The following is a 22468-nucleotide window of genomic DNA, read 5'->3' as shown; positions in this document are numbered from 1 at the left end:
ATGTGATTTTGAAGCAGGGATTTGTAAACAGGGAAGCATGTCAAGAATATTGTCTCTACTCCCATCTCCTGTCATTAGATTTGACACTAAAGTTGAGATGGTTGAGTGTCTTTCTGATGGCCAGTTGAAAGGTTTATGTTCAACTAGTCGCAAATCAAGCTGCATTGCATGTGTTATTGCAGCACTTGAATTATACTAGAGACAAATAGTTGCAGTCGCTTCCCCTAGTCAGGCAAAAAGTTAAAAAAAATAACAATGAAAACGCAAAACAAGAGCTTCTAAGGGGAAGGAAGGGTGAAATACAAAGACAAGCACAAGCATAGCTTTTTTCAAAGGTACTGGAGCAAAAAAAAGTTTTATAATTAGCAGCATTAGCTATTCTACAGTTATAGATGCGTTTACTGTGCTTCACAAATATTACTCAGCTAGTACAACCTAGGAACCATTCCATTGATTTAAGCAAAGTTGTATTGCTTTGCATTAGCTGGGATCTGTCACATCGTATTTGTTCATCAAATCATGCTAGTCTGCTGATTTCAGCATAGGTTTCTCAGATGAGGTTGCTGGACAATGGGCACATGCATGCTTATTTGCAACCCACGTTGAGCTACGCAATTTGTGGGGCAATTCAACCTTACCAAGTGTCTAACTACTGTAGGGGAATAGCAGATTGATTTAATTTAAAGTGAACTAAGTTCTCCAACAATAAAAGGCACACAATACTGACATCCAGATGCAAGGATGGAGAGAGAGGAACTAGCATTGATTGGACATGCATGACACTAGAAAATAATCCTGACTTTCAGTGCTTGAAATTTTCCAGAAAGCAGTTTAGGCTAAAGAATAAGTGCTTGCTAGTGTGTCTGTGATTTATGTGTTACAAACTGTATTGCACTGGAAGAAAAGCCTTTTTTTTTTTCTTTTGTACAGAAAAACATATAGAAGATTTGTGAGAGACTAGTTTTTCTGACGCTGTGTCCAGCAGTAGTTTTTTATTTTGTATCCCATTTCTCCTTCTTGCTTGTATTTATTTTCTAATTCTTGCTCTTCTGCTGTTTGAGCAAAACTACAGGGCAAGAGAACAAGTGCTCAAATCTTACCCAAACCTCTACAATGTGTTTACATTTCAGAATTACTTGAATTTTCCGCAACAGGGTGGTACAAATGACTGTATTCACATAGATTTTTCTTATTGTTATATTTTCTCTGTAAATCTTGAATATTAAAAATGCCCTAAAGGTTTGGAAATGTTAAGGATTCATTTATAGATTTCCTCAAATCTGCTCTGTTATTCTCACTACCCACATAATACAGAGTTTAGTATCAGATCTTTGGAAAAATCTGCCCCAAGTGTCATATTAATGATTTCTTGCAGCAAACTCTGTTAGTGTAGAAAAACATGAATATTCTTCTGTGATGGCAGATAAAGACATATCATCCCTCAATTCTTGCTACTGTGTGCAAACAATAACACATATGGCAAAAGAAATGACTGATTAAAAAATCAAGTATAAAAAATAAGATGGAAATGATTGTGAAATACATTGTGTGAACCTATGCAGAAACTATGACAGTGTTCTTGAATCGTATCCAATACCAGATGCCAGACTGAGTCAGTCTACAAGTCCATGTGATCTAGCAATCTGCTTCAACTTATAACTAGCTGAAAGCTAGTTTGCTTCAGAGAGGATGAAAATGTTGGTAACAATTCACTACAAGCACATCTGAGAGAAATTATTTATTCGGTTCTTCAGGCAGTTATGTCCAATTCCTAAAAAGCAGTATGAGTATTTGTATTTTAGCAATAAATTGAAGCCTTACTGCTTCAATAACTCAGTGTTATAAACTCTGTGCCACTTCAAGAATTCATATACCTGCCCAAACGATTTGATATTACATATGAAACCACATGAAAGATCAAGAAACGCATTTGCTAACATACTTTGAGGACTGCTGTATACTCCTAGCTAAATTCAACATGGCAGTAGTATGGATCGGAATAATTTGTTCCTTGATGCTCATTTGCTCCTCAATATCTCATGCATTTGATCTTCAACTGCTTATCTTCTCTTTTCTCAAATACTTCAACGGTTTGCATTAATGAACTTATAATGATTTGAAAAGTCAAATTTGAAAATTCACAGACATAGGTAAAGAAATCAGAAGCAAAAAACCCCAACAAATTTCAAGGTGGCCTAGCCTTAAAATTAAGTAATTGCAATATTCTCACAGACCATGCAAGAACGAGGGCTGCTATGACATTCACTAAGATTGCTGTGATCTTAATTTCACGGCAATACAGACATTGAAAACTTATTTTATGAATTGACTTGTTCCCTTTCTGAATTTCCCATCCATATACAATAAAAAAAAAACCCACCAAAAACAAACAAACAAAAAAAGGTAGAGGAGGAAGTAAAAAAGTTTTAAATCTCAATGAATGTTTAACATCTCTAAATTGGTATATCCACTCTGCGATATACTGTGAGATTCTAAGTCTTATTCTATTGCCAATTTCAGAGGCTGAAAAAAAATTAACTGTTCAATTTATTTATCACTAGTAGATCAATTTAAAGGCTATATTGCGGTGCATATCTGAACTGAAAACATTGCTAAGTGTTCCAAGATATTAACTCTTCCTTGCATGCACAACAGTAGTAGTTATCCATCCCATATCTGTATCGTTACATCATTTTTCATTAAGTAACGTATTTTAGGACCTTATTCTATTATTTCCTCTGCCTGTATCTATTTCCAAGTATGTCCATTTGTCTTGTAGCCACCAGCTCCTCTCTCTGCCCTTTCTTGAGTAAGATGTGAAATGAAAACTGTTCGAGAATTCAAAATAGCCAGTCAACTCTAGTATTACCAAAGACTGTAAACACAGAATTATATCCTAAACCAAGGAAAGGAAAAAAGGTCATTGTAGCATGGAAAATATAGATGTGTGCATAGATTTTTGGCAATCTTCTACTGGAAAAGTCTGTGTGTTGGAACAGCGATGAGGGAGTAAACGAGCCTAGAGAAACCTTTGATACTAACCAGCTAAGAAGATTTTCTATTTGGAACATTGTCCTTTAAAAGGTACTTATTCTCCACATATTTTTGATTGGTAAGAACTCTATAGTCTACACAGATTGCATAGTTCCTTTTAAAAACTGATAATTAAATTCTAATGTACTGCTTTTATACAAATGCATGTTTTTCTTCCCTCTAAAAATACATAAAAGTTGAAAATTTTCCCCATATAAAAGGGGGGATGGTGTCAGAGACTTTAATGCAGGAAATTGAGTTATAAAACCAACAGTGAAATTGCTGCTAATCAAATCCAATCAAATATTTTCTCTTTCCTCCCCTCTCCATCACACCCCCACTCCCACACCTCCCCTCAGAGGATGTTTAGAGACAAGGCAAAATCTGCTCACAAGACACTCAGTGCAAATGTTTCTTGATCCTAGAAGTTTTGATTACCTGAGGCATTTTCTCATTCAGTTAGCATGCATTAATCAGGCAAGACAGCAGACTAAAGGTTGTCTTGGAAGGAGTTAGGACACTACTACAAAATGGGTCAGATGAACAACAATCTGCAAAATAGGCGTATGGAAAGAAGTAGCAACTAAAATCAGAATCATAGAATCATTTAGGTTGGAAAAGACCTTTAAGATCGAGCCCAACCACAAAATGATGCGGTAAAAGAAAGATGAATAAAAAAAGAAAGGAATGATGTTTGTTAAAGGTCATTTGGAAAAGATGGGTTTGTTTCCTTTCAAGACTGAAAATTATTTGCAATAGGAAAGAATATCTTTGCACTAGCTTTGTACAGGGCTTTTACAAGAGACTTCCATCCATGACTAGGCTTTCTTAGTGCTATGAGAATTTCAAACACTAATTAAAAATGTCAATTAAAGGATGCATATATATTTTAGAAATATATAAATTTTTACATAAAATATACTAAGGATAAAAAAATATTATTTGAACTATTTTCTTAGGGATGTATTGTTACGGCTTATTTTCCTATGTTTAGTAAAATATCTACTTCCAAGAATTGGCATTCTTCTGTCTAATTTTTATAAAAATTGTAATAGACAACATGGTTCTGTATTGTGAACTATTTTTTGTACACTGTTCAAATTAGATTAGAATACTTTCTTATTCAAGAGGAATTAAATAAAAAGGTTTTCTACTCTATTTCTAATGATTCTTGTTTGGCAAATAAAGCTGAGCTTAATTAAAATTAAAACACGGATTATCCAATTAAATAAAACATTATCTCCTTCTGTCACAGGGATTTAGTTTAAGCATACTAAGTCAGACCAGACTTTTCCAATAAAGAGTATGGTTGCCAGTTAGTAATATGATGGCAAATAAGTCATTAGCAAGGAATAAAAACAGTACCTGACCTGGTCAGTTAAAATGAATCCTATCAACATCACTAACTTGAGAGGTCAGGGATTGCTATTTTTCTAATTCTGCTCTACAACAATATTTTTGTTGCATTATGCAGAATTTAATAATAACACTTGCAAAAGTGCATTCGAAAATAAATACATTTTTCTTTCACGAAATGCAATTGCTTATAGGCAGAAAAAAAGTACTGCTAAATGCAAAAAAAAAAGCATTAATAAAATATTGAATCATTTCAGCTGGAGTTGATGCATATAGAAACACTGCGTCCCAGTTCTCTCTTTCAAACTTTAATGTAAGAATCAATATCAGAATTAACTTTTTTATCAAATTATTCTCATTGAATTCATATAACTGCATGTTACAATGTGCTCTGTGTATGTATGTTGATAGGTTTAAGTCCATAGTTATGTTGAATTTCATTTGAGAGACATGTTCTGCAGAATGGTAACAGCTGATGGGACCGTGAATCTGCTGAGGCCTCTAGGTATTATCACAGTAATGAAACAATGTAATCACAGGTTCCAACAACAAATTCCAGTATTGTCCATTAGACAGCAACAGAAGAAAAAATAAAGGAAATGTATCAACTTCCAATTCCTTCTTTCTCCAATGCGATTTTATACATCCTGCTGAAATAATATCAGCTACAATGAAGCGTGCAGCTGCTAAAGACAGCTCAGTGGAAAATGATTTCACCATCTCATTAAATTTTTATAATTTCAGAAATTTTCGAAGTATTTAACAGGAGCAAAGTAGAGGATTGAATCTGAAACTCTCGCAGTCCAAAGACCTTAATGCATGAGATGGGAAAGGTGAGGTTGTGCCATGTATCCTCATGCATAGACGTGGACTTTTCCTTTCTTTTCACTGCTGTTCATTTGAAATGTATTATAAACTATTTTCTAGCTCAAAGGAGTCTGTGCAAGACATCACTTGTTACAGATGAATGCATTTCAGCTGGCATCAGTAGAGTTGGTTTGATTTACACCTATGCAAGCACTGGTGCTCCCTCTGTGCCTGGCTGGAGTCCTGGTGACTAAGTGGGAGCATAATGCTGATGCCTGAAACTGAGAAATGAGGGAAGGGAATTTGCCATAAACAGAGTGGGCTGGGGAAATGTCATCACAGCTTACAGCAGCAGATACTTGTATTCCTTTTCAAGGCAACACTTATTTTTAAATTCTAAAAACTAAATGAAGAAAAAACAACATTGCCATCAAATTCTACATTCTTATTATTTAATTGTGGAAGATCTGCAAAACATTTAATGGCATTGCTATAATTAATGAAAACGGTAAGTATAGAGGGATGGTGCTCTTTTCAGGTAGTATATGCTATTGTAGTATTTCCTTTGTGAAACAGGAGTCATTGTAAGAATATCAAAAAGACCTGCATTTCTCTGGAAGCCACATACCGACATTAATAAATTATTTTACATTATGTTCCCTGCTGTATCCCTTCTACAACATATATAAAAGATTAATGTGTGAAAATATGAATTATGCTGTATTAATAAATATCATAAAAATAGATACTATAGACTTAGAAAGACTTTACATGAAACATGCTATACTTACAATAAAATTTGTAAGACACCTATCAGAGGAGAGTTTATAATTTTTAATGACTGCATAATTATATTTATGAAGATAATCTTTCTGAAGATCACCAGATAACCACTGTTCAAAAAGTTGAGAGCAATCAGGAACTTCATATTGCAGGGTGTGACTGAAATTAAGCTGTTGGCAAGGTTAGATATTTTCAGCCTAACATGAGGTGTTTAAGCTTGTGAAGTGAAATGATAAAATCCATTTTCTTTCAATGGTGTGTGAATGTGATCCATTTTCTGCAGAATTATACTCTACAGATGTCTTAAGCTACAAAGTATAAAATCATGGGTTATTTTCCTTATTCGTTATATGTTGACTAGCTGGGCTCTACACAGAAAATATCATTAGCATTAAGAGAACACATGCTTGAATACCAAATCCGACATGATCAATAGATGAGATTCCTCATCTCATCTAATAATGAGTCATAACACCATGGACATTTTTATTCTTGTGATTCAATTTACCATGGAAGCTATAGCTACAGCTGCTCAGGTGCATGACCCTTTTTTTTTTTTCCTCACAGGAATTATCCTATTGACGTCAGTGGGAATACCCTTGTGTAGGCTGTAGGATTAGCTATGAATATGTCATAGGGAAGATAGTGTACTGTATGCCATTCTGCTTCTGAAGTGACAGACAAAAAGACAGCTGCCTGTTGAAGGCTGCCACGGCAAATAGGGGCTATGGAATGACATCCACTGCTGGAAGAGATCATGACTCTGAACAGTTTCCCACTCCTCTCCTTGGTGGCATTCAGTTCTCCACCCCAAATGTCTGGAGCTAATTGAATTCCCTTGAACTTCTTTATATCATACTGTCCCATCTAGTTAAAGCAGTTGAATAGCTGGCCTTTGTAAGCCTGGCTCTTCTGAAATTAATTATGGAAAACTCAAACTTTCTGCTGGAGTTACTTCTCTGAGGAGGCAGCAACCTGTATGAGGGAGAGTAGCTATCTAGTAGCTATGGAGTGCATTTCCACACCATGACTTCATCTAGGAGAAGAAATACATCTCCAACTACATAGTCATAAACATCTAAAGGCATAGTAGTCATGAAACCAGTTATCTCCTACTGTTAATCAGTTCCTAACATACCAAAAAAAAAAAAAAAATCCCATTGTTATGGATTAGCTGACCTCCATTGTCATAGAAAAGGTGCACTTGACCACACACAATGTGAATTCCAAGCCTGACTCCGGCTTCTTGACTCAATTTTGCAAAATGTCCAGATATAGCTTCTCCAGAAAGTCCAAGGCTCAGTATAGCTCCTAGCAGCATACCCTCCGTGAGACTTCCTAAACTAGGTTTACCCTGCCTTAAGAAGCCACAAGTCTCTGACATGCAGAGACATGAAAGGACACAAATCATCATGCAGACTCCTGTGACGTTACCTAGTGGTTTACTTATGCTGAAATATTTTCTGTGTGAATATCCCAAAGATGACAATAATAATTTTAATAATTTTAAAAAATCACTGACAAAAACACAACTTTAGGCACTCTAGCATGAATAAAAAAAGAACAGGTTCCTGTAGTAGAATATGAAAAGAAAGAGCTGCAGGGTCTCCTCTTTTTTGGGTAAACACATCGTTAGAAATACATGCTGAAAATATCACTTTAAGTCCATTGCATTTGAATAGGTCAAAGATTCTAAACTGATTGTAAAAGCTTATGCTTAATTTGTCATTGATTGGAACTTTAGGTAGCAAATAAATCTTCTGCTGTTTCATTATTTCTATCAGTATGCTCTTCAATTCTAGTCTGATCTTTAGGGGACTTTAGAGCAAAGGCCTATTAAGTTCTGCTGGTGCTGATTAAACTTTCTTCTTTTTGAGCTTTCCTTTAATACTTTTTTTTTTTAGTTATTTCAAATATTTTTCTTCACTGATTGCATTGCAAATTAATATTAAAACTCTATTCCTCATGTATTTAAATGTAATGTTTTGTTAAATACAAAAAACTTGTTCTGTAAATCACGCTTGCTGTAAAGCACCATCAGTTAAGGTGTCTCTGATAATGACACATTAGATCATGTAGGGAATGTCAGAGTAGAAAGATTCTGCCTCAACCTGTCTATCACTGTGACAAGGCATACTATCATAAACTATTTGATCATTTCTGTCTTCTAAACAGGACAAAAAAAAACCCTTATTTTTTATCACAGAAATGAAAATTATTAATTTTAACACATCTATTAGAGGGATAATTTTAAGGCATTTACAGGCACAGAATTTTATGAGTGAAACAGAATGTCTTCTTAATTTTTAGTCTCCTTGTTTCAAGTTGGCCCACAAAATCTAGGTAAATAAGCACACAACGACACAAAACAAAATGCAAAATAATCGAGTAGTCATTAGTCAATAATGCTTAATGTATATGAGATACAGAAATGGAAGGTACAGCAGAGAAGCTGGAAAATTTCTTCCATGCTCATATGTCTCAATTCCAAGAAAGTACAATTGCATGAATCATGTTCCAGTTGCAAGATTTCCTCATAACAGTATTTTTAACGGCTGTATTAATGAAATCGCCTTTTCACACAGCAACTGTTGATTTTCCTCAGGTTTCAGAAGCAGCATAGGAAAAGGTTGTGTTGTACGTATTTCTTTAATTTTGCTGAAACATTCGAAATGGTTTCATGTAAAATATTCTTTGGGCACGAAACTGTAACTTGCTGTGCGTTTGCTACAGTGTTGAGACAAACTTCCTGCGACACTGACTGAGTTCTATGTATAATTCAAACAATAATGCAATAAACAGCAGTCTCTCCAATTTTTAGAACTACTTGGTGAAGCTAGTTCCTATTCTGATCAACTTACATTCTTTGCCTCAAGGATCAACCAGAAATTGGTAAAATAGAAGCAGTGATTACTTAAGAGCAGAGGAGCAACTTACAAAATCTTGTGGCCTCAATGTAGGTATGTTCAACAAATTAAAAAGAGAATGAGACCAATGAAGAGCTATCGGGGTTTAGCCCAGCCCGCAACTAAGAACCATGCAGCGACGTGCTCACTCCTTCCCCCTTCCTCCGGTAGGATGGGGTGGAGAGGATAAAATACAATGAAAGGCTCAAGGGTCAAGACAGGGACAGGGATCACTCACCAATTATGGTTATGGGCAAAACAGATAACTTGGGGAAAAATCAATTGAATTTGTTACCTTGCACACGAGAGCGGATAATGAGAAACAAAGCTAGATCTTAAAAACACCTTCCCCTACCCCCTCCCTTCTTCCTACGCTCAGGTTTGCTCCTGATTTCTCTACCTCCTCCCCCAACAGCGGCGAAGCGGGACGGGGAATGGGGGTTGTAGTCAGTTCATCACACATTGTTTTTGCCACTCGTTCCTCCTCAAGGGGGAGGACTCCTTGTACTCCTCCCCTGCTTCAGTGTGAAGTCTCTTCCCACAGGAGACAGTTATCCAAAAATTTCTCCAACGTGAGAACTTTCCATGGACTGCAGTTCCTCACGAGCTGCTGTAGTGCAGATCCCCGTTGAGGGATGCAGTCCTTCACCAACAGACTGCTCCAGCACAGGCTTTCCCAGGGAGTTAGTCTTCTCTGGGTGCAGCCACCTGCTCCAGCATGGGGTCCTCCACAGCTGCAGGTCTTCACGGACTGCTTCACCGTTCACGGACTGCAGGGGGCTGCCTGCCATCTCACCATGGGCTGCAGGGGAATCTTAGCTCCAGCACATCTCCTCCTGCTCCATCTGCACCAACCTTGGTGGCTGCGTAGCTGTTTCTCTCACATCCCGCTCTGCTCTCCATTGCAGCTGCACCCGGTCCAACTGGCCCAAATGACCTCGGCAGCCCCGGTGGGATGACCTCCACCCAGCAGTCACTCAGGGAAATGGGTGCTCCACGTTGCTCCACATCGTGGCTGCCACCCCTCAGCAGGGCAGGTGCAGCCCAGTGCAGACTGTCACTGGTCCCTTCGCCCTCTCTCTGCTGCATGTCCTGTGTGGCACAAGTTTCTTTGCCCCTTCTTAAGTATGTTATTCACAGAGGTGATGACTGACTTGCCCCTAGCTGGAGGCTTCTCGCAGCTTCTCACAGGGGCCACCCCTGCAGCCCCTCCTCTGCTACCAAAACCCCACTGCACAAACCCATCACAAGAGCTACTAGAGAAAGAAGAGCAGAGACATGTTTTTGAGGTGGCTGAGTTAACGTGATCACTCTGGAGGAAGGGAAATGAAAGTACTTCAGGAGCATACACATTTCAGGCCTGCTTGCACATCACCTCCTGCATCATGATGTCCTTACTGCAACATGACATTTCTTATTCAGAATGACAACTAAAATCAGTTGTGGAAGCTGGGGCATACTGGCAGAGGGAGAAGGCCTCCTTAGGAAAAAGGTTGATCTACTTGCAAGCTTCCTTAGAAATGGAAAAACTTTATCAATATAGCTGGCAGGGATATGAACTTTAATTTTAATTTTGGAGTTTTAGAAATAATAACGAAAGGGTCATATCTATAATTTTTTACTCAATCGAATATAGTTAGTGTCTTCAGGAATAGAACCAGTCATTTCAATAGAATTTATATGAGTTTTTATTCATGATATTAAAACTTAATAAGTTAGAGAATATAATAAAACAAGTAAATTGGTATAATAGAGATAAGTGGCAGACTGCATGGTTTGCATTTTATTCTAGCTTGACTTATAGAACTTTTTTTTGGCAGGTTTGCAAAACCAACAAAATTTCTCTTTCAGTGGGGTCTTTTAATTAATTGACCTTTGGATGGAAGAGTCAGTTCTTAAGGCACAGGTAAAGTGTCAGATACTATTCATTCTTCAGGCTTGGATTATTCAAAACAAGCAGCATTTATATGGTACTATGCAGAACTGAATCAGATCACAGAAATCCTGTATATATTGTAAGTGATGGATACATTCATATTTCATATATCGTTAAGCTGCACTGTGTAAGAACATTAGTATGCCTTCTTCTTAATAAAAACTCACATCTGTGTACTAACAAGCAAAATAAAAATATCTTCCACAGCTCAAGCCTGAATTATTTCTGCTCAAATGGAGCAGTTTAATTATAAATCTGGATAGTGATTGTCTCTGCTGGATTGTCCCAATGCAATTTTTTAAAAAACGCATTGAGTTTACATGAAGTTATATCCTAGCTATAGCATTTAATTGAAAGGTTTACTCATGTTTTTAATGGATAAAGAAAAACGTTCTTAAGAATCAGTGGAGAATACAGTATAATAGATAAAGAAACTAAAGAGCTTTATAATTTGGAACATAACTGATTGCATGGCTGCAATAAGATCTCTGTTTTCTGTAGCTGTGGCTGTACTTATGTTTTATACTGACAAGATGAAAGAACAACCACCTCTGCTGCTGCTATTGGGGATGGAGAAGGAAGTGGAGAGAACAGAGTCATTTTAGCCCAGGGACAGACAGTTGCAAGGTTGCTGCTACACAGGCCTTGGAAGAAAGAAGAAGCAGGAAGCAAGGTAGAAGAGATGTGTCTGGGTGAGTATATATTCCACCCCTATTCTGACAGAGCTGCTCAATGAAACCACAGAGGTGTTAATTTGCTCCTAATCTTTCTGCATACGGTTCTTCCAGAAGTCCTGGAGAAAATAATTTACAAGGGCAAAATCTTTCCAGACTCCAGGGAAGCTTAATTGTGTCCATAAAGCTTGAAACTTGGCCTCGAGAAAGTCAATGGCAAAACTCCCATTGTCCCTAATTTTATTCAATAATAATTAGGGCCTTGTAAGTACTAGTAGAGTACTCTCCTGCAGAGTACTAGCAGGGTACTCTCCTGTAGAGTGAGAGTAAACATTCTCTTTTGTTTCAATTCACACACTTAGGTAAATTTTCTTCTCACTTTGAAGTTTTAACAAAGTGAAGATCTCAAACCAGAAGTCTTTCCTTTTCTTGTGTGGAAATCGTTCAGCACCCCTCTCTTTCTCTCTCTCTGATAATACTATGTGATTACTTAAGATTCAAGAGGTGAGATAAACTTGATCAAATAATGCTTTTTGCAATTTTAATAATAAAACTTCAGTTAGATAGAAATTACTGTGAAATCCTTCCAGTGGTGCAGGAATTACTTGTTATGTGACAGGGGTTTTAGTCGTTTATGAATGTTCACAGAAGTAAGGCTTCTTTCACCGACAAATATTGCAGCTATTGATAGCTAAATTCACCTGGATTCACAGTAGCTGCTAATTATGATCAAAAGAGTCGTATTAACAAAGGGAAGCATTTTTTAGCAATTTTCCTAAAAAATATTCCTTTGATGTCATAGATGATTTGCACATGCCCTTTTTGAATGTAAGGACAGACTTAGCTATTAAATAATAATAAATTCATTGGCTGGAGACTTTCTAAGCATCAAACATCTATTTCCTTTGCTATCTGCCTTTAAGTTTCATGGATTTGCAGCACAGTTCTCAAGTTCACCATTTTACAACACTTGTTCCAAATATAGAAATCAGGATTAAGAAACATGTTTGTGTTTCTCTGAAAAGACAATGTAAACACAACTTAGGATAAAGAACAAATTTCTACTTTGTTCTGACAAATATTTTTATTTACTGAATAATAGAGAATCTCTACTGTGAATAAGGTACTTTAAGAAAATACACAATCTAGTGACAGATGAATTTTAACTATACCTGAAAGACATATGTATAGAACCTACTTATTCGTTAATGAGATCATAGAACACTGGTACCTGTTTAGAATTAGATCAGTTAATCCTAAACTAATTAGCATCTGTTTGTTAATGAAACTCTTACTCTAGTAATATTTGCACCATCAATTGAACTGAATTTAAAAATAAAGGATAATTTAGTCTAATTTACATAAGAAAAAAGTCAATTATTGCAAGAATCCAATTCATTTAGGAATATAATGTATAAACTGAGTGCTTTTGCTTAAACCAAGTCAAAGAATGAACTAAAGGTAATTACACTTATTGATTAATGAATTTACCAAAAATGAGTAAGCCAGAAAAGAGTAGTTATTTTTGTTCCTCATCTTCTTTGAGGGGAAAGTACTCTAGATAAACAAATTACTGAATCCATGGAAAGCTAATGTTTCTAACTCTATTAAAAATTTCATTATTAAAATATTTATTTTCAGTGCAAGTTATTGGTTAGAAAATCTCATTTCTTTCAAGGATATATGATGGTGATTTATTTTATGCAGAACTGTATTGTACAGATTCAATGTAGTGAAAACTGCCTTACAAGAGTATTCACTTGTAAGTATTTCTTACAGCAATCTAAGACTATTGCTCTCCAGCATTAAGGCAACCTATGTTTTCCTGTCTCATTTAGGAGGCAAGATCCACCTCCTGAACAATGATGGTAATGTGTAACTGTATGAACATAGCACGTGCAGCCTCTGAAAACAGTGTGCAAGCCACCCGTGGAAAGACATGCAAGGCTGTAGTCTGTAGTACTGCACTCTATTTACATATAGAGGAGAACATGTAACTGCCAAAACCCACATCTGCAGCAGGGCATAGGTCTATTTGCACCAGCCTCATGCCCCATAGAGCTTGTTCTATTATAGGAACAATGGGGAGTTTGACTCAATAAGAACAGAAAAAGAAAAAGGCTTTATGCAGAGAGTTTCCCACTCCTACCTTCACCTTCCACACCTGCACAGGGAAAAAACCATTCTTGCTGAGCTGCTATGAGATCCAATTTAGAGCTACATCCTTTACTCTAAAACTAAGTCTTTTGAGAGGCAGGCTTAGGGGTATGAAAAGAATACAGCTTTCACTTGTAGTGGACCTTTTTAAGCTTTCAGAATAGATTCATCCCTTGCTGGCATCGAGCTGTCCTTGTTTTGAGTGCTGCAAAATATGCTCTGAAAAATCGTCTAGCACAGAGAAATGAAAATATTTAAGCAAAAATGAGCTTTTGATTTACTATACATGTGCCTTAAAAGTGCATAGTTTTCATTTTAACGATACATTCACAGGAAGCATAAGTTGGTGTTGTGGGATGCCAAACACCTGTCACAAAGAAATTTCATGCTTTGAAATCATGAATAAACTATGTCCCAGCACACTTACAGCCTTATAAGGATGAAGATCTTCTGTAAGAATTCAACAGAATACTAAATTTTCTATAAATATTCTTTTAAAATAGGTAAAATTAATGAGACACCCCTGCTGAAGATTTTGAAAATCATAAATTCGTCAAGATTTCTTTGCTAATATCTTCATTAAGTTAGTGACCTATTTAAACTGGGCTTAGCCAGTATGACTAACCAGCCGTTATAACACCAATCTCCCATAAGATAAAAATAATCTTAAAATTAGTTTGGTTTAAACAGTACTTCTAAGTAGTGGAGTTTTCATTACTGTAACAGCTGGTACCTGGAGCAACAGTAATTTACTTTCTTCCTAATTTGATATACCAGCTGCAGCTAGTAGCAGTGTAGCATTTCTGACTTCCTGAAGCATCTATTTTGTAGTCAACTGTGTTAGTACTGTGGACCCCTGGTGACAATTCCGGGGCTTGTGTGACTCCTTTATTATCAGCAGCATGGAACTGACCATGGAATATGGGATTCCTGGGATTTTTCTTTTTAGAAAAAATCTAATCTTTACCCTTGTAAAGATAAAATTACAGAAATTTATTCTTAAGTGTGAGATGAATGTGAAATAGAATCTGTATTTTAAAAGAGAAAACAACGGTAGAATCTGAAGAGCTGTCTTCATTTCCACAAATAAAAAAATTATATTGTTCATACACGTGAAAGAACCTCAGAAACGCTTAGTAACCTCCCCTTGAAAAAAGTTTCTGACACATGGTCTCTCTACCGAAGTAAATTTGCCCTAGAAAGGCACTGTTTTCGTTTTTAGAAAGAGCAGCAAGAAACATTTTTGGAAGACAGAAAAAAATATTACAGAGTGGCTCGCCAATTTGCCCGTGATGTCTCAATGTCACGACTTTGATTGGCAGATGAATAAGTATTTCAGCCAGGCTGGGCTGTACAAAGCACAGCTGAGAAGAGGTACATCTATCTATAAAGAGGTTATAAAGAAGCAGTTATGTATCTCAGCTGGAGAATGCTTCTCCCTGTGGCTGCAGTGCACCGCTCCTGAGCACAACACCACAGACACACCAGAACCACTGAGGGAAGGTTGTGGGGTGCTTCCAGATGACTTCACAAAAGTGCAAATAAAGCTTTGTTCTCCCAGTATTACTATGTTTTGTGGGCTGATCCTGCTGCTACACCTACCTCTCTCCCACAGGGGAAGTATCTGTGTCATGCTACGCCAGGACAACAAATATCAACTCTTTCTCTACTTCTTCCACAAGAACACCTATATTTCCTTGCTAAGCAGTACTGTGAAAAGGATGGAAAAGTACTTTTCCCTGTGGACAGGCAAAGCGATAATCTAGTCATGGCAACAGCACATGAGCAGCACATATCAGCACTGTGGGATGTATATAGGATTTGAGTAGCAACACATTGTCAACACAAGTCCTGGATGTTTTATGGACTTTGACACAGGAAAGTTAATGATGTTCAGGTTCTACAAACCCACATTCATAGAAGAGTTACAGATGATAACTGTACACCAATTTACAGAGGGCATTATCAACCCTACTTAGAGGAAGCAAAACAGACAAAGAAATAAAAGGGTACAAAGTAGCTCAATGGTACAATTTGTAAACAGAATTCAGTAAAAATGTAGTGACTTTAATGGCAGTACTCTTTTAGCTACCTTCCAGCACAATAGCAGCTGTAGATAAGCATTAAATTTTCTTTTCATTCAAGCCAAAGAAACCCAGTCAAAGATCAGAGAAGTGCAGCAAAATAACCTAACTTTATACAGCTTCAGCTGGGAACACCTAAGAAATGATCAAACTCAGTAACTCCAGCTGATTCTGAAGAAGAGCAGAGATGATGATCTTGCCAACTAAAGCAACCTTGTCGTTCTTCCATATGACACTGCATCAGTTCAATGAAGGTTTAAGGATGAAAACACTAAAGGTCAAGACAGTGGAACCAGAGGGCCTATGAGAAGAAAGTTTACATCATCTATCAGCACAAAAGTAAATAATCAAATGAAGTTTCCTCAGTTGCTGGTTCTACACACACAAACATACACCCACATATTTTCCATATGCTTGTTTTAGAGTAGTTCTTTTCCTGGTGAGACATGGAAGAGAAAAAAAAAAAAAGATAATAGAAGAAGAAAAAAAACCAAACCCAAATGTGTGAATCATATGCTTTACTAACGGCTGTTCCAAAACAGCTAGCAAATGTTTCCAAAAGAAAGGGCAAATGAATTTTACATAGCCAAGTATTTTAAAAATACGCATTTTATGAGAATCTTAAAGAGAAAAACAGATGGCATTTTAGACTGCATTCTACATACAAGATTTCTCTATCACAGATTGTGAATAATGTATGCATTCTTTCTCATCTCTTTCATATATAAAAGTTTTGAAATATTAATTTTTGGAGTTTAGAAAAAATTACAGTGAATATTTTGATGAACATGTATTCAGGAGAAAGCACTGGCCTTCACAGGAATAAATATGCTGTTAAGAGCATAAAACAATATTTAGAAAATTACTTCTGTTCTTCATAACTTTTTTTACCCTTCTCTTACACCAAAATTTTTATTTTGAAAAATTCATTTTTGAGTTGGAATATTCTAATTTTTTTTCAAATTTTAAAAAATTTAACTAGACTTTATGTCATCTTTCATTATTACAGGGGAAAAATCAATTTAAATAGATTGTATTTTCTAAACCAAACACATCAACAAGTAATATTTGATTTCTCTGTCATGATTCTTTTAACTTTGCATTTCCTGTTTCATGCCTTGTCTTATCAATCAATTAGGATCAAGTCAAAATTTATTAAAATGGAAAATCTCTCAGTGACTTCCATATGGATTTGATGTGTCTCATCATTTTTATCGCTCTTTGTATGTTTTTTTCACATTGCAAAAAGTAATGGCTGAACACGTTCTAACAAAAATAAGACAGAGCATTAACCAGAAAAGAAGGTGTATGGGCAAATGAAGCTTTTACTCAGGCTTTATTTTGTACTTGTAGTCCCCCTGTAGACCTCACATGTAGGTCATAGACATTTTTGTGAATATATACATGTACATATACATAGACACACACATATATATACACAGTAGACTCCATGAATATAATTTGAGGGTTATTTGTTTAAAAAGTGATTCAACAGCACAGCAGGACATATACATGAGCAAGTAATAAAAATTTTTGCGCAGTCATTTCTCTTGCTTCTATACCTTGGAAGCTCATTTCTTCTAACTCAATAGACTGTCTCTGCTCTAATTTTGTGCAAACCATGTAAAGACTTATTTTCTAGTACCTAGACTTTTCAAAGATTGCAGATTATGAAAGATATATATTAAAAGCATGAAAATATGATATAATTATGCATATATATTGTATAAATCTAAATCTAAATATAAACATCACAAAGAGCTACTTCAAAACTAAGATCATACTTTCCTATTTTATACTAGTATTCTGCATAATTTCTCCCTCACCTTTGGATACTTGACTGTATAAATCACTTCTACTCAGTAGCTTTTCTTAAAAGAACTGGAAAATTTAACTAAAAAGTATGGAAAGAGAGCTGACTAAGCATGTCAGCACTCACCCAGCCTTGGGTAGTTTCTCCATATCTATTTTTTATTAGAAGCAAGCTGCACCTATGTTAGCAAGTAACGTGAACCAGTAAGAGTGAAGCTGTAGAACGAAGCAGCTGATGCTGAGGAACGATGCCCACACTAAATGTACCTTAGGTTTCTTTTCAACTGACAAGATATCATCTGGTTCGATGGGCTAAGTGCCAAATCATGTACTGCATACTCTCAGCTTATTTTTATTCGGAAGTGATCTAGTTCGTACTCTCCAAGACCACCCTTGATGTGAACAAAACTACAGTAAGACTGAATGATCAAGAGATTTGCCTCCAAAGTGCACTTTAGATCAGAACGAAAACATTCATGGAGATTTGCTAGCTGTCAGGTAACGCACAAATGCCATGATTCTGAAATATGGTCAGGACTTCAGTATTTAAGAAGGATAATATCCCCATCTTTATTTTGAGAGAATCAAAAAAAAAAAAATTCAGGAAAGGCCCGCTTTACATTTTGGACACAGGTTAAAATGCAAGTGGGCTTTGGTTATGTTTGTATTGTAAACAAAAGCAATTTAAGTAAAGATACACATCTCTCATCAGCTGGTTATAAAATCAGCGGTGGCATAATGTGAACTGGAAGAAAGTGAACTGGAATTTAAGAAGAAAAATGAAAATTTAATTTAAAAATCCTGAATCTGAATATTAATTTTCTGAAAAAGATTTCTGTTAATAAAGTCTGTCAAAATGTGTGAGATATCAGCAGCATTTAGACAAATGTCACCATTTTCTTTCTTTTTGAGATTCCTTTAGGCACTTGTTCATCTCGTCCTTTAGTTTATAACATCCTTGAATATTAAGACTATAAATTACTTTCAACTATTTAAATACATGATCATGATACATTGTCAATGGCTTTAAGAGTCCTTGCATAATTTTACCTAAATTTATCTTTGTAACTTATTTTTTTCCTGCAATTGGAGCTACATTACTGAAAAATAACACTAGAGATAAACCTTTTTTCCCCCTCAAAAAATATAATTTTATATTTTCCCCAATAATGCAAAATTATCTATATACTGTATAAAATGTGATCAAATTCAATACACATTTCTTATTGTCTTATATAGCTTAACAGGAAAATAATGCCAATAGGCTAATTACTTATACTATTATGTTTTATACGTTTTTAATTACTGATACTTGGAGATAATTAAAGAAAGTGAGCAACCTGACAAAATTATTTAATACACTGACAAAGCTATTAGTTCAGAATCAGTCTCTGGGGCTGGGGTCCCCAAAGAAACAAGTTTACAACCTATTCCAAAGAACACAAGTGAAGAAGCATAAAGCATAATGCAGATAATTGTAAGTTTAGCAGCACAATACTTTTGATTGACTGTTTTCTCTGTTATTTTAATAATTTTGTCATCTAGTCTGATGATGCATAAATACAGTAGGCTAGTGAGAAATTGACAGCATCGCACTTTTCTCCCCTTCCTTCTTTGCCTTGAGCTTACTCCACCTTGCAGTTACAGATTTGACATTATTAGTGTCAAGACTAGGAATGGTCTGGGAAGCTAGCTATATAATCTACAGAGCATTGCAGTGGCTGAATGTAGATAAATTTAATCAGTAATCCTTTATTTCATTTCCAGGTAAGCAGATCTGCCCAGCACTCTCAGTTACTATGTTGCTCAGCACAGATAGAAATCCCCACTTATCAATTCAGACAATATCAAACTGTAGACCATTATTTATATTTAAAAAAACACACGTAAAAATAATAAAAAAATCAGAAGAATGGGCTTTCTAGTCTCTAGGGCTTCAACAAAATTTTGATAATTACTCTGACAAGCAACACAGTCTTTCCTGTGCTTCCACTCCCTACTTACAGAAAAGCGCTAATACTTTCTTGCCTCACAGAACCACTGGAAGGATAATGATTGCAATGTTCTGATGCTCTAATGATGAGGCCCATAAAAGTACCTCTCTGCATCACAGTACTTTATATAGATGGTAATAAGTGTAGAGGACAGAACAATTCATTTTGTGTGGGATCAATTACAATTTCTTAAAATAAAAAAAAAATAATCCAAAACAAAAAAATAGGTTACACATTCATATATTTTTTAATTGAGATTATGTCTAATTTTACTGCCCCTAGTAATAAAATTATGCCATAGTTGCTACCAGACTCATCTGGCAGAATTTTACATTCAGCTTGCCCAAGAAGGAATGATCTAGTCAGTGCAATTCAGAACCAGGCTTTACAATAGCTTTCAGACATGGCAAATGAAGCATTGCAATGAAGATGTCAAAATGGTAAATAAAGTAAACCAATCTTGTTTGTATCCCACATGAAAGAAGAACTTATTTTTGATTCTATGTTTTGCTACACAAAAAAAGTCAAAATTATTGTTTCTGACATAAATAACAAGTGTGTTATTGACCTTTAACTTTTTGATAATAGCAAATTAGCCTACCAGCACAGAAATTACTCAAAAGAAATAAACACTGTACTTTTTTAAAATGTCACAATAACACATAACTTTACTGAAAAGAAATTCTCAGTAAAATGGTCTGTGTTTCAGGTTTTCAGCATCTATATTATAGTTCTTAAACTGCACAAATGCTGTCTGCCAGAATTCATTAGGCTTATGCAGAAACCTCCTGATTCCGCAAACACTCATTGATTTTTTTTTATCAGACTCTACTATTGGCATCAATTAAGGTTAAACTAGAAGCAGTTACCTGCTGTTGGGCTGATACAGCTGGATTTGACAAGTAGGAGCTATTAAATTGCTTATATAATAGTGTTGAAAAAGTGCTCTAAGATTCTAGAAGATATACATTGAACTAATAACTTAGATGTTTTTCTTGGCTTGCTCTTTGACGGTTTATGCTTCAGTTCTCAAAATAAGAAAAAACATATTGTTAGAGCAATTAGGCTGCTCTACACAACTTTTTAAATTGTAGTCTTTAATTTGCATAAACCATAATACATAAACATCTATATAGGCTGATGTGTTTTGGCACAATGACTCTCGTTAACAAACCAAATTTATATTTTGACACCTCAGAGAAAATGTCATGGAATCATAGAATCATAGAATGGCATAGGCTGGAAGGGACCTTAGAGATCATCTAATCCAACCTCCCTGTCATGGGCAGGGACGCCTCTCAACTAGACCAGGCTACTCAAGGCTCCGTCCAACCTGACCTTGAACACCTCCAGGGAGGGGGCATCCACAACTTCTCTAGGCAATTTATTCCAAAGTTTTACCACCCTCGTACTGAAGAATTTCTTCCTAAGATCTAATCTAAATCTGTTCTACTTCAACTTAAACCCATTTCCCCTTGTCCTATCAGTGGACACTCTTGTAACAAGTCTCTCCCCCACCTTCCTGTAGGTTCCCTTCAGGTATTGGAAGGCAGCTATTAGGTCCCCCTGAAGTCTTCTCTTTTCAAGGCTGAACAATCCCAGCTCCTGCAACCTGTCCTCGTAGCAGAGGTGCTCCAGCCCCTGGATCATCTTTGTGGCCCTCCTCTGAACATGCTCCAACAAATTTATGTCTCTCTTATGGTGGGGACACCAGAACTGGACACAGTATTCGAGGTGGGGTCTCACAAGAGCAGAATAGAGGGGAGAATCATCTCTCTTGACCTGCTGACCACGTTTCTCTTGATACATGCCAGGATGCGGTTGGCCTTCTGGGCTGCATGAGCGTACTGCCAGCTCATGTTGAGCTTCTCATCTATAAACACCCCCAAATCCTTCTCTTCAGGGCTACTCTCAACCCACTCTGTGCCCACTTTGTATTTGTGCCTAGGATTGGCCCGACCCAGCTGAAGGACCTTGCATTTTGACTTGTTGAAGCTCATGCAGTTAGCACTGGCCCAATTCTCAAGCCTATCCATGTCCCTCTGGATGGCATCTCTTCCCTCAAGTGAGTCCGCGGCACCACACAACTTGGTGTCATCGGCAAACTTACTGAGAGTACACTCAATGCCGTCATCCATGTCGCTGACAAAGATGTTGAACAGCACTGGACCCAGAACAGACCCCTGAAGGACACCGCTTGACACTGGTCTCCATGTAGACATCGCACCATTGACCACAACTCTTGGAGTGCGACCATCCAGCCAGTTCTTTATCCACCGAGTGGTCCATCAGTCAAATCTGTGTCTCTCCGTTTTAGAGACAAGGATGTCATGTGGGACAGTGTCAAACGCCTTGCACAAGTCCAGGAATACGACATCCGTTGCTTTACCCACGTCAACCAGTGCTGTAGCTTTGTCGTAGGAGGCCACTAAATTATTCAGGCACGACTTGCCTCTAGTGAAGCCGTGTTGGCTGTCACCAACCACTTGGTTATTTTTTATGTGTGTTAGTACAGCTACCAGGAGAATCTGTTCCATGATTTTACCTGGCACAGAGATAAGGCTGACTGGTCTGTAGTTTCCTGGGTTGTCCTTGGTCCCTTTTTTAAAGATGGGGGTTATGTTTGCCCTTTTCCAATCTGTAGGAACCTCACCAGACTGCTAGGACCTCTCAAATATGATGGCTAGAGGCCTAGCAACTTCATCCGCCAGTTCCTTCAGGACCCATGGATGTATCTCATCAGGTCCCATGGACTTGTGCACCTTCAGGTTGTCTAGGTATTCCCAGACCTGATCTACTCTTACCCTGGGTGGTTCTTCACTCTGCCAGACCCAGCCAACATCCTCTGTGATTTGGGTGGTGTGGTTCAAGTGGTTGCCAGTGAAGACTGAGGCAAAAAAGTTGTTGAAAATTTCAGCCTTCTCCA

The 22468-nt window shown here is 36.7% G+C and overlaps 1 protein-coding gene across 3 annotated transcripts in view; it reads right to left on the bottom strand.

The window, feature by feature from the left end:
• CDH12 (cadherin 12) overlaps window positions 1-22468 on the bottom strand; it is a 172857-nt gene that overhangs the window by 134362 nt on the left and 16027 nt on the right. For all 3 annotated transcript variants that reach the window (XM_086609021.1, XM_086609022.1, XM_086609023.1), the window contains exon 2: window positions 5262-5270. In XM_086609021.1, the coding sequence (XP_086465147.1) occupies window positions 5262-5270 (9 nt within the window). The remainder of the gene's footprint in view (window positions 1-5261; window positions 5271-22468) is intronic.

This window comes from Tauraco erythrolophus, chromosome 3 (assembly GCF_009769465.1).
Source record: "Tauraco erythrolophus isolate bTauEry1 chromosome 3, bTauEry1.pri, whole genome shotgun sequence".
Taxonomy (NCBI): Eukaryota; Metazoa; Chordata; class Aves; order Musophagiformes; family Musophagidae; genus Tauraco; species Tauraco erythrolophus.
Note: the sequence above shows the minus strand (reverse complement) of the source record. Positions and strands in the feature narration are given on the sequence as shown.